General features: G+C 41.7%; 1 protein-coding gene across 1 annotated transcript in view; it reads right to left on the bottom strand.

Annotated features, from left to right (window-relative positions):
• CAPZA2 (capping actin protein of muscle Z-line subunit alpha 2) overlaps positions 1 to 13346 on the bottom strand; it is a 32017-nt gene extending 18671 nt beyond the window's left edge. Inside the window, exon 1 of the mRNA XM_057412160.1 lies at positions 13245 to 13346. Within this exon, the coding sequence (XP_057268143.1) occupies positions 13245 to 13283 (39 nt within the window). The 5' untranslated portion in view covers positions 13284 to 13346. The remainder of the gene's footprint in view (positions 1 to 13244) is intronic.
• Between the last annotated feature and the right edge of the window lie 305 nt (positions 13347 to 13651).

Genomic DNA, 13651 nt, shown 5'->3' with positions numbered 1-13651 from the left:
CAGGACAGCCCATATAAAATGTGGTGTTTGTCGGCAAGTAAAAGAAAAGATTTTAAAATGCACATATAACAACAGGCACATTACTTTTAATATGAAGCAACAGGCAAAAAACTCAACTGCAATACAGTCCAGTTGAGATAGGAAATTTTTTTTGCTGAGAACTGTTGAAGAACACACATGCTCAAGTAAACACATCAATAAGATGCATTACAGTTGAAACCAATGTTGGTTATTCAATATAATAAGACTTAAAATCTGATTAGAATAGACCTGAGCAAGTCAAAACAGAAACAACGTAATATTTTGAAAGTCTAAATGACAAAAACTTTTCAGTGAAGAGAAATGCACCTTCACACACAGTATGAGAACCTTATGAAATGTATTAGCAAGTAATAGAAAAGGAGGTTACAGTTGAGTATTCCCTTAAAAACTCAAAAGACTGAGAAAACACCTGAAGTTTCTCCACTTATTATTACTGTAGTTACTCCCAAAACACCACCTAAATTTTAAGACAGTTTTATTGATGTAGTTTCCAAGATTTGATTTACAGACACCGTTTTCAGTTAAATGTCTGCAGAGCTGCTTGCAAGAAACTATACAATTCAGAGTTCACTAATCCAGAACATTTGATCAACAGTGGCTCACAAAATCCAGGTCTTGCTAACAGCTTTTACAACAACAATTGCACATTTACTATATTAAATTCCTTGAAAGCATAAAATTAATCTAAATACATTTTAATGAAATGTGACTTCATCCAGGTTTGCACAATAATTTGCACAAATCATACAGAAGCTGAGAGGAAGTTATAAAATAAAAAAAAATATAAATCTCTGAACATTGAGAAGAGAAGCATTCCCCACTGCAGGGTTTCTCTTTATCCAATTTTCACATTTCACAGTCTCACTTCAATGGAAGTCTGATACAAGCAAGAACTACTGAGATTTACTTTCTCAACTCAAGTGATGCCAAACGCTTCCCATCACATCAGTTACAAGCTTTTTGATTTTATAAACTATTTCAAATAAGGTAAAAATTCAGCCTGAGAAGCTTAGTGAAAGACAAAAGGGCATGTTTGTTGTATGAGATGAGCATAGATACCAGGCATAATAATGCCTAACTTCATTCTGCTAGACAACTGGTCTATCAACAAATGCTTACACTCAGTTACTACAGTATTTGCAGTTTTCAGATTACACAAGCACAGAGGTAGCAATATACAGAAAGGTGTCAGTTAAGCTAAATCCACCTTGTTTTCATGCTTCTGCCTTTATTGCACAATACAATTTCTCTCAAAGCATGACATCTACCAGATAGACGGAGAAATCCTACTTCTTTTTCAGTCTTGTCCAGTCTGAGACATTCTAAAGTTTGTTTTATTTTAAAGAAGTTACACACAGTGACTGCACATGCCCCAGACTACTCTTCCTGTTCCTGGTACATCGGAACTGACACTGCTTGAAAAAGCCCAACCTTCTGAGCTCTATGTGCCTAAATATGGTCATGGACACAGCCTAGCTGAAGCACAGGGGCTCCCCCAACACCACCCAGTCAGCTCCACTACTACATACTTGCTCCTGATAATCAGCTAGGGTACACCTAGCAACAGGAGAGACATTAAAACTTAAGGTAGCCTTCCCCCTCTCACCTCCCCCACCTCCCTTCCCCTTTTTTTCTCCCTTTTAATTTTACTGAGGTACAGCTGTATTTGCCAGGGCTCTGACAGTTTCCTCCTTCAATCAACTGCCACGCTGCTGCACAGCAAAAACTTGCTGGTATGCAAGACGCTGTGAAACCACATACTTTGCCCTTACTCCTTGCTACACATCACTTATTTCAAGTTCAGCCATAAACTCCTTGTGGCAGGGAGACCCACCCTTCCTTTACACTCAGTAACAGGTTAAAGTTTACTGTTCCAAAGCAATAAAAATGCAATAGTGAAGGAGATATTAAAAGCCCGTTTCACCTAAAAAACTGCATTAAAATTTGAGAACAGGGAGAGAGAAGTAACATAAGACCTCCACAGTAAATTTCCACTCAAAGACATCTTTGTTGCTAATCGCAGGGACAAAAAAAGAGTTACTTTTACCACAGTGATTATATAAAGTGCGAGAGCAGGAGAAAAGCTTTATTTATCACACAATCATTGAATAATTTGGGTTGCAAGGGACCTTAAAGATCCTCTGGTTCCAACCCCCCTGCTGTGGGCAAGGACAACTTCTACTAGACCAGGTTGGTCAAAGTCCTGTCCAACCTGGCTTTGAACACCTCCATGGATGGGGCAGCCAGTCTTTCTGGGCAACCTGTTCCAGTGCCTCACCACCCTCATACTAAAAAATTTCTTCCTAATACCTAATTTAAAGCTACACTCTTTCAATTTAAAGCCATACCCCTTGTCCTGTCACTACCTGTCCTTTAAAAAAAGTTCCTCTCCAGATTTCTTGCAGCACTCCCTTTAGATATTGGAAGGCTGCTACAAAGTCTATTCTGGATTTCTGAGAGCACCATTCCTTTCTTGTAAAAGAAATCTCCACTCACAGGAACCTATGACAAAAAAGTAGATGAGAGACCACTTTTAGGAGAAGGGAGCTTTTTGCTTCTACTCTAGGAGCAGTGAAGAACCCAGAGAGCCCTATTCCCAGAGCTGTGCCTTCTGCTGTAGTTCCTGCTCGTTCAGGAAGCCTTTCTACAGGCAGCTAAACAAATAGCTTGGTCTTGACCCACTGAACTCTATTTATGGGTAGCTACAGGCACAGCCTGTAGTTACAGAAATATTAACACAGTGAAGCCTTACTCAAACTAGGTAAGTTCCTGTTCTCTCAAGACCCTGGAATTTATAGTCAATAACATGCAAGTCATTTTGGTATCCTGTGTGTACCACATGGAGTAATACTGGACAAGACAGTAATAGCGGACAAGACAGTAGTGTATAGAGTTCCAAGTTTGATTCAAACTCATGTTTTGAGTCAGCTGAGATGTTGTTTTCAATATGCAGCTCTGTCTTCTAATGAAGAACAAAACTGCTCTGATGTCTTCTACCAGTCAAAAATCAATTTTGTATTGACACATATTGATGTAGCACATCAAGGAACACAGCGTAAGGTTCAATCATTTGCAAGATACAGTGATTGATGTCAGTCAGTACTGCAAACATTAACAGATTGAGTTTGCAAACCCTGCAGTTTTTAAAAAAAAAAAAAAAGTCATTGTTTTTCCCTTTGCATAGGCAGGCAGATACTTGGTACTACCAGCTCCAATTGCTCATTAAATTCTTAAGTTAGATACTTCCCAGGATGTTACACCAGCAGCTACAATACACCCTTTAAAATTAAAAACAAGCTGGTGGTGTTTCCTAATGGCATAAACTGACCTACTACCATGCTGCTGCTGCCACCAAAAGGCCTAATCTCCTTGCTGTTCCTAAAAGCCCTGTGATCCGTTTTTACAAACTCCTTTCTATCACCAGTGCTCATCTATTTTGTAAGCATCTAGAGAAGCAAACTGATCTGGCTGAAGAATATATTTAGAAGGTGGCAGGAACATAGCAACCAATTCACTTATGAAAAGAGCTAAAGGAAGTATTCCTTCTTGCTGCTAACAGCTTAGTGATGTGAATAAGCCTTCAAACAGCCAGACAAACACTGAGAAAGTATACAGACTCATAGAACAGTTAGGGTTGGAAAGGACCTTGACATCATCCAGTTCCAACCCCCATGCTATGGGCAGGGACACCTCACACTAAACCATCTCACCCAAGGCTCCATCCAACCTGGCCCTGAACACCGCCAGCAATGAAGCATTCACAACTTCCTTGGGTAACCCATTCCAGTGCCTCACCACCCTTACAGGAAAGAACTTCTTCCTTATATCCAATCTAAACTTCCCGTTTAAGTTACCCCTTGTCCCATCACTACAGTCCCTAATGAAGAGTCCATCCCCAGCATCTTTATAGGCTCCCTTCAGATACTAGAAGGCTGCTATGGGGTCTCCATGCAGCCTTCTCTTCCCCAGGCTGAACAGCCCCAACTTTCTCAGCCTGTCTTCATACGGGAGGTGCTCGAGTCCCCTGATCATCCTCGTGGCACTCCTCTGGACTTGTTCCAACAGTTCCATGTCCTTTTTATGTTGAGGACACCAGAACTGCACACAACACTCCAACTGAGGTCTCACAAGAGCAGAGTAGAGGGGCAGGGTCACCTCCTTCAACCTGCTGGTCACTCTCCTTTTGATGCAGCCCAGGATACGGTTGGCTTTCTGGGCTGTTAGCGCACACTGAAGCTGGCTCATGTTCATTTTCTCATTGACCAACACCCCCAAGTCCTTCTCCGCAGGGCTGCTCTGAATCTCTTCTCTGCCCAAGCTGTGCCTGGGATTGCTCTGACCCAGGTGTAGGACCTCGCACTTGGCTTGGTTAAACTTCATAAGGTTGGCATCAGCCCACCTCACAAGTGTGTCAAGGTCCCTCTGGATGGCATTCCTTCCCCCCAGCATATCAACTGAACCATACAGCTTGGTGTCATCGGCAAACTTGCTGAGGGCGCACTTAATCCCACTGTCCATGTCAGCAACAAAGATGTAGAACAAGATCAGTCCCAACACTGATCCCCGAGGGACACCACTCGTTACTGGTCTCCAACTTGACATTGAGCCATTGACCACAACTCTCTGCATGCGGCTATCCAGCCAGTTCTTCATCCACTGAGTGGTCCACCTGTCAAATTGATGTCTCTCCAATTTAGAGACAAGGATGTCCGTGCAGGGCAGTGTCAAATGCTTTGCACAAATCCAGGTAGATGACGTCAACTGCTCTACCCCTGTCCATCAGTTCTATAGCCCCATCATAGAAGGCCATCAAATTGGTCAGGCAGGAATTCCCCTTAGTGAAGCCCTGCTGGCTGTCACCAACCATCTTGTTGTTTTTCATGTGAGAAAGTGATTACCCCATGTCAGCAGCAATCTGTCTTCTCAGCATCCCATGAAACCTCACCCATATCCATGGGTATCATTTCAAATATTGAAGAATCATCCCAAAACATGCAGCATCTCACACAAATACAGAGCAAAGGCAATGACTCTGGTTGAGAGGGAATCAGTATAAAAAAGTAGCGTTGCAACTGCTTTCCTACCAAACTCAACTGAAAAAAAATGCATGGTAGTATTCAACTAACTTCTGCTTCTGGGAGAGCTGAGGAAGAAAACACTGCAGAAATGTGGTTCTGTAGCACAGGAAAGGAGGGGCACATTCCATGCGTATGGCTTTGAACAGGCATTTCCTTCATAGCTATGCCTGAAGCTGCACTGCAACTGCAATGTGTGTATTAAAAATAATTCAGGAAAACACAAGTATTTGGAAGTATGTAACAGTACCAGCACTTAATAGTGGTGCAAAAAGTAATTCTTACACAGTGTGAGGCATTCTAGCTGCGTTCTTTCTACCTGAAGAACTGGCCTGGATAATGAGATTTATTTTTACAAAAACAACCATTTTGAAAGGTGCTGACTACTTCACTGTAGGGCCTTTCAGCAGCAGTGTATCTAAATATCCATCTTAAAAGTCTCCATCTTAAAATAGCTTTATATATCACACCATATTAAAATGAAGGATAAAAAAATAAAAAAATAAATAAAAATCAAACAACCCCAAAAGAGGACTTCTGAAAGCCACTGCACCAGATACAGGCAGCAAAGAGGAATGGGAAACTAATGTGGGCTACCTGAGTAATAACTAGAAACTAATTACTTGGGCTTAACTAAAAAAAATAAAAATAAATTTAAAATGATCCTTCTTACTACTTCAAGATCATTATTTATAATTCATAGAACCATACAACACCAGGATGGAAGGTCCCTCAAGGATCATCTGGTCCAACCTTTTTCGGCAAAGCATGACTTAAGATGTCCCAAAACCATGTCCAGCTGAATCTCAAGAGTCCAGCACTGAGGAATCCACCACTTCCCTGGAGAGACAATTCCAATGGCTGATTGTTCTCATTGGGAAAAATTTTCCTCCTGTTCTAGCTGGAATCTCCCAGTAGTACGTTGTGCACATTACCCCATCTCTTTTCTATGTGACTCCCTATGAAAAAGGGAGTTTACATCTTCTTTGTAGTCACTCTTTAAATACTGGACATCAAGCCTGGATTCAACAGCAGCAGGGGAAGAAAGCTTGCTCTATGAAAAATGCCTTTATTAAAAGGCTAAGTGAGATGGGGCTTTGACCAACCTGCTCTAGTAGAAGGTGTCCTTGCCCACAGCATGGGAGTGGGAACCAGGTGATCTTTAAGGTCCCTTCCAACCCAAACCATTGCAACAACTCTATGAAAATTCACAGAATAAGGTGACATGCTAAAGGTATGCCTCCTCCCTCCACATTTTAGTGTCTTAAAATTCTCTCTTGAAGACAGAATTAGCTTGAAAGTTTTAATGCCTTCTGTCAAGTAAAAACATTTGAAATATTTTACATTTCAGAAGCTTTTTACTCAATTTAAGTAATTTCCATATGCTGAAAAATTTGCTTTCATTTCTCCATGGACAGTTCAAAGTCCTTTACACCCTGCTTGCAGAAACTAGAAGTGAGTATTACATAGTGCTGCCCAACAAAAACACACTGATTTGCTCAGTAATGTGGCTAAAATCCTTATCGCACTCCTTTTTGACTGCCAACATTCAAATCAACCAAGGCAGCTCCTTCATAACAGAACTGTAGTTTTATGACTGTTGGTGAGCAACAGAACCTTATTTATCACAAATTATTGTTTCTGGTTTCACTACTGGATTTACCAGTAACTTGTTCTATTGCCTTATTTATTTTCATAGAATCATAGAATAGTTAGGGTTGGAAAAGACCTTAAGATCATCTAGTTTCAATCCCCCTGCCACGGGCAGGGACACCTCACGCTAAACCACGTCACTCAAGGCTCCGTCCAACCTGGCCTTGAACACCGCCAGCAATGAAGCATTCACTACCTCCCCTGGCAAACCATTCCAGTGCCTCACCACCCTTACAGGAAAGAATTTCTTCCTTATATCCAATCTAAACTTCCCCTGTTTAAGTTTTAACCAGTTACCCCTTGTCCTATCACTACAGTCCCTAATGAAGAGTCCATCCCCAGCATCCTTGTAGGTTCCCTTCAGATACTGGAAGACTGCCATGAGGTCTCCACGCAGCCTTCTCTTCTCCAGGCTGAACAGCCCCAACTTTCTCAGCCTGTCTTCATACGGGAGGTGCTCCAGCCCCTTGATCATCCTCATGGCCCTCCTCTGGACTTGTTCCAACAGTTCCATGTCCTTTTTATGCTGAGGACACCAGAACCGTACACAATACTCCAAGTGAGGGCAGGATCACCTCCTTCGACCTGCTGGTCTCACTCCTTTTGATGCAGCCCAGGATACAGTTGGCTTTCTGGGTTGCTAGTGCACACTGCCGGCTCATGTTTGTTCAGTTTGTTTCTCTTATCTATCTAAACAATATGGTTTCCTGGGTAGCAAGCTTCCACAAAGTTCTGCAAGCACAAAGCCTGCAAGAACAGGGCTTTTGATGGTCTTGAGGTGCCACCACATTACAAATACTCCATGACATAGTAAAAGTCATAATCCACAAAAAGTACATAATTTCCTCAAAGTATTAGTAAAAAAAAAAGAATATATGAACTGCAACTTTAGAAATCACTGATCTTATACTCAGAATAACAGGTTTCATTTGTATCCATCTTCAAGCTTCAGATAATAAGTTTTAACTAATAGAAATGGCAGACATATTTGCACTGCATAATAGTTCTATATGGAGGTGAACAAAGACAAGCAACACAGGACACAAGTTGCAATATTTCCACATTAGGAAAAGTTTCTGACCATGGAAGTAGTCAAATATTGCAACATGTTGCCTAGAGGAGCCTATGGAGTCTCCATCCTTGGAAATACCCAAAGGTGAAAGAGTAAGTCCCTAAGCAACCTGATCTAAGTTGGCCTGCTTTGACAAAGCTGCATTCAAATTACCTCAAGAAATTTCTTCCAGCCTGTACAACTCTACAAATAAATGAAGTTATTATTTCCAGCTATAACAGTATACAGTATATTTCTCAGATATCATTGAACATTTCTATAATTTCACAAAGTGATTAAAATTTCTATTCTCTCCTTCAATCTCAAGACCATTGATGCTTTTGTTTAAAAAAAAAAATAAATAATTCCTAACTCAAGAAAACACACTATGGTATGTCAGCATGTACATTAAAAACCTTAAATCTTGGTAGAACTGCTGTATTCAAAATTAGATGTCAGCCTGAGAAGCATTCCCAACTTCCTTATTTTTATTAGAGAATTTCCTCAAAATGTTATCAAAGTGTAAGTATTGAGTTTAACCTTACTTATCTAAAAAGAATTCCTTCCACACAACTTCTGTCACATTTCACTTGTGGAAAAAATGTTAACTTTCATAGCTTTATTATGCAGCAATTCAAACAGAAAATATGCTTAACTGTAACTGAGTTATTACACATTTAAGTATTAAAGGTTTTTCAATCTTTCACTGGAACTTGCAACAGCATTTCCAGTTCCATACAGAATTTAAATATAAACAAGAATCAGAGAGCTCACAAGTTCCTCCTGTTAGATACACTTGCAAAGCTGCACTTTTAAATATAAAACAAAATGCATATTGATGAAAGAACATTAAGGACACTTGCAAAACTTTACCTTATAGGTTACAGTGCAATTATACCCAGAAAAGGCTTTTAAAATCCTGCTTCTACTCCAACACATTCTGCTTCTAGTCATATATGGTCTTGAAGTCTCATTCAGGGCAATTCTAGAGGTCAGAATTTGAGATTTTTCAAAAATGAATGATTTTGAGAACATGCACTGCTTTAAAATATTCAGAGATTTTTTAAAAGTTTTGGGTTTTTTTTTTTTGGTCTGCCTGTTTTGTGGGGTTTTTTTTGGTTTTTTCTTTTTTGTGTTTTGTTCAAAGAAAATCAGCTAATACTTCCAAAGCAGAAAAAAAAGTTTGTTTGCATTAAGGAAACACCCGAACCTCCCACACTGGGGAGCTTGTACGTGCAAGTGCAATCTCCTGTCAATGTATTACATGTTAAAGACAAAGTTACTCATATGAGAGAGCACATTTTACTGGCATAGACTTTTCATCTCAAAACAGTGACTAAAGAAAATCGTTCTTTAAACAATGTGTCAAAACTACACTGCAGAGTTTGTTAGTGTAAGACATCCACCTTTATTACTTTGATTTGTAGGCTTTGACATGTAATTCAAGAAGTTACAAAGTTACCCAGTGCACCAGGAAATACTTGGAAGTAGTGCTGGCTCATTTTCACAAATGGGACTGCTTCCACATCAGGAGAGAAGTTTTGCTCTAATTACAGTAAGCTCTGTAATTAGCAAGACCTACTGTTAAATCCCACCTTCCTGAACAAGTGGAACTACCAAGAGATAACCTTACTGAAAAAAATATGTGGTCCCTTTCTTATCTTTTTTTTTAAGATAATGTTTGACAATTCCCATATTCATAGCCTCAGCATTTGAAAGAATGCAGAAGCTAATTTTGCACTAAAAGAGACAGATGTGTTATCTTTTCCTACAAGGATTCTCTCCTTTCCTCCCCGAAGGCGTCCCAATTTTCTCAGGCTTTATACTGATATCAACACAGCTATTTAACTCCTATGCACCAAAAACCCACTGCAGAACACTGGTTTTAGGATTTAAATAGTTTTAATCCTGTTTTGCATTTGCACTGCTGTTTTGTTAATTAATATTTACATTAGTAAATGCAACTTTTACATCAAAATCAGTACCTTCTGCTAATCATTACCTAAATTCATGTAGATAAATTACAGCTTTTATATTCACACTAATACACTCATTAAATACATTTTTACATGCACTTAATTACTTTGATGCAGCCATAGGTAGGAAAACAGAAGCTTGAATAAAATTAAACTGCAAAAAATGATTACTAGACTTTAACAAAACTACTTCAAATATGCTGGATAAATAAAGAGGTGTTGCACTCGAAACTTAAGGAAGATGCACTACGCATAGGAAGGGCACAGAAGCAATGACCTCCCCCTGCTATCTCCTGTAAGAGCTCAGGGCCTCAAGATTTCCACCTCTCACACCTCATTTTTATTTATAGGCTGAAGCAAACAATCTTATGTTATTCCACCTATTTAAAAGCTTCTGAACTTTCAGTGACCTACATGAATAAAGTGACTATGGAACAATGTATCTCACAAAAGCTGGTTTTAGCACTGGAAAATCCCTGGTACTGAATGCTAAATCCAGTAACTTTCACTGGTAATGGCCCAACTTTGTATCTTTGGATGTATACAAATCTTAATGCCATAATTACTACAAATAGCCCTCAGTTTTTTTTTTAAAGAAGAGCTTTTTCAAACTTATCCCCATGCTGTCATCACTGAAAGATAAGCAAAGTTTCAAAAATCTCAAGCTAAAATGTGAATCTAAGGTGCAAGACTGGGTTCTAAACCAGTTATGCAACCTTGCATACTGAAACCACCTTCTTTTTGTAAACTGGCTCTTCTCCTTCCTTGGTTTTAAAACTTCCTTACCCAAACTGCAACCCTCTGTTTGCCACTACCAGTTCATGCCTTTTCTGTACTCTCAACTATGCTAAACACTGCAAGTTTTAAACCTGAATTATGTTAGAGCTAAATACAGCCATCCCAAACTGACTACTAGATAGCAACAGGAAGGCATAGCTGCTATAAATGGAATTGCTTACTGCCTTTGCAACACTTAAATCTATTGACTATACATGAATCAAGATGTGAACTGAAAACTGTTCAGAACTTGTATCATTGCATCACTTGATCTCCTACTTATTTATTCTTTTACAGCAGTATTATTACTTCGAAAAGGAGGAAAAAAAAAAAGTTATTTGCTCACCTTCTTTCCTCCTTGAATTTCTGCAGGTTTAACCAGTGTCCCAGTTATGCAAAACTACCCACATCTGAAATTACCTACAAAACTATATCACCACCACCACCTCAATCAGCCTTCAATACTATCAGTTCCATGGGATTTTCATGGGAGAAAAGTATACGAAGGAACAATGCGATTTATCCCCTGTGAAAATGAAATGTAGGAATAGATGAAGACAAACATTATTTATAATCCAACCGGATGGGTGAGAAGGGAATGCTTTTCAAATGCTATCCATCTTTTTTTTGTTTTATCTCAGTATGTTTGAGACAACATTTTTAATGTAAAGTGATAGCACAGTTTAAATGTACCAAAATTAAAATCTTACAGCATTAGAAGATCTGCATAGATATTTGCCTACTTTTCCAAGAGTTCGCAGTGCTATCCGTCTTTGCTTTATTAGCCAATAAAATATACTGCCAGGCTTGCAAAATTCCACTCATATAGGACAATCAATTTTATATGGGACTGAAGCAAATGAATCAATTTAAATGTACAATGGAAGAGTGCTGATTCTATTCAGTTATACCAAGGCAGGAAGTCTCTAGAAGGTCTGGGAAAAAAAGAAAAACTGGAAATAATGGACAGAAGAAAGTTCAAAACTTAATTCCATCAGTCACAAAAGCACAGGCAGAGCTTCCCAGATTATACAGAGGCAAGATATAGCTGTGGTTCTACCTTGTATTATTTGACAGGACAAATAAACCAGGCACAAAATGAAACATAGGAGGTGCCCTCTGGGCATCAGTGGACACTTTTTTACTGCAAGGGTGACCAAGCACTGGCACAGATAGCCCAGGAAGGTTGTGGAGTCCCCATCCCTGGAGATTTCCAAAAGCCATCTGCACATAGCCCTGGGCAGCCTGTTCTAGATGACCCTGCTTGAGCAGGGGACTTGGGCAAAATAAACTCCAGAACTTGGGCAAAATAAACTCCAGAAGTCCCTTCCACCCTCAACCATTCAGTGATGCCAAGATAATTGTAATCTAAGTATTTTCATGCATACGATCCAGGAACAACACACTGGATTTGTGTTGCTTGTATTTTCTATAAGGGGCTAAGAATCATGGATTACCACATATACTTCTTGATTACCTGACTACTTATAGGTGTTGTATGAATGCAAGTTAAGCAAAGGAGGACACAGTCTTAAAGCCTCTTGGAAAAAAAGACAGTAAGATCCTGGTGGTATGCATCTTGGCATATCAGTGCATCTCTAGCTCTGAAATAGGGTCCTGTTAACCTCAAACCTGCAGAAAATCTGCTTTATTGTAATCCCTGAGACATGAGGCATTCTTCTAATCTCAAAGAAGTTTTAAACATCATTTATCAATGTCTCCTACATTTAAGTCATCTCACAGCTTCCAGAGTGATGAAACCCTACATTTTTTTAGTAAAAAATGAATAATACTGTGTGTTACATAAAGACATGACAGCACACTAGCACCATGCACACACACCACCACACCCTAGCTCCTAAACAAGCAGCTGTCATGGAGCTGGATCCAACAGAGGAAGACCAAAACCCACTGATAACTGAGGTCTTACCAAACACCCTGCTCCTTGTGTGATTTTTCTGGAAAAAATCTGTCTTAGATTTAAGACGTTTCCAACTGGCATAAAAAGAGATTACACGCACATCTCGCTAAATTCTGACCCTCTGCTCCTTGACCTTACACTTCCCCAGTTACTGTCTCTTAATAGGAAGTAAAACAGCCCTCCTCATCCCCACGCCTCCCCTCCCCTAAACCTCCCGCATCCTATCTACTTCGGGACCCTGCGGGGTGAACCGCGAGACGATGACCAGGGCCGCAGCGCGGAGCCCCTCTAAGAGCAGGGCCGGGCTGGTGCTGCGGAGCGGCCGGCTCGCACGGGCACGGCGCCTCGGAAACGGGAAGTGGCTGCTGGGGAAGCGGAGGGGAGAGTCCTTCCGCGCCCCTTCTCCCTCTTCCCACGGCCACACACCAAGCAGCACGCACTGCCCGTGCGCGGCGGCAGCGGGGAGCCGGCAGAAAAGGGCCACCGCCTTCACCGGGCACCGGGCCCCGCCCCGCGTAGGGCCCACACCGTACAAGGAGCGGCGAGAGATGCGCCCGGGCCAGCCCTCCCCCTGCCTCCCCGCGGACCCTCTGACCGCCCCCCCTCACTGACAGGCCCGACCGCGCGGCGACGGTAAAAAAACACGAACCACGGGTCGAGAGGCGGGCTGGCCCCACGGTCTGCCGGCTCAGCGGCCCGGGAGGACAGACGGGCAACCCGGCTCGGGCAACATCCCCACCCAGCCTTACCTTCTCCTCATCGGACAACTGCTCCTCCAAGTCCGCCATCTTCCCGTCTGCCTCCGCCCGCCACCCCCGGCTCCTCCTCGCAGGAAGGCAGGAAGGGCGGGGCGCTCCTCGCCACTCGCCAGGGAGGGGCGCCTCTGCGCATGCGCAAGATGGGGGTTTGCGCTGTGAAGCGTGGGAGCGTGGTGGCGGGTGAGGGGCGGAGCCTTCCCGCCGGTGCCCATGCCCGTGCCCGGACGCTGGTGCTTGTGGCGGTGGTTGCCCGGAAGAAGAGGCGGTCCCAGCCGGTGGCTGGGTGTCGCGGCAGGGTCCGAAGCGCCCCTCAGCTCGCCTGCGGATGAGCAGTGGAGGTTACCATCTGTGTTCTAATAGCGAAATCGGGCATTTAAGTGAGATCACGGAAAGGCTGA

Source organism: Pezoporus wallicus, unplaced genomic scaffold, assembly GCF_028554395.1.
Source record: "Pezoporus wallicus isolate ANWC-B61680 ecotype Strahan unplaced genomic scaffold, APGP_CSIRO_Pwel_v1 contig_3858, whole genome shotgun sequence".
In the NCBI taxonomy this organism is placed as follows: domain Eukaryota; kingdom Metazoa; phylum Chordata; class Aves; order Psittaciformes; family Psittacidae; genus Pezoporus; species Pezoporus wallicus.
Note: the sequence above shows the minus strand (reverse complement) of the source record. Positions and strands in the feature narration are given on the sequence as shown.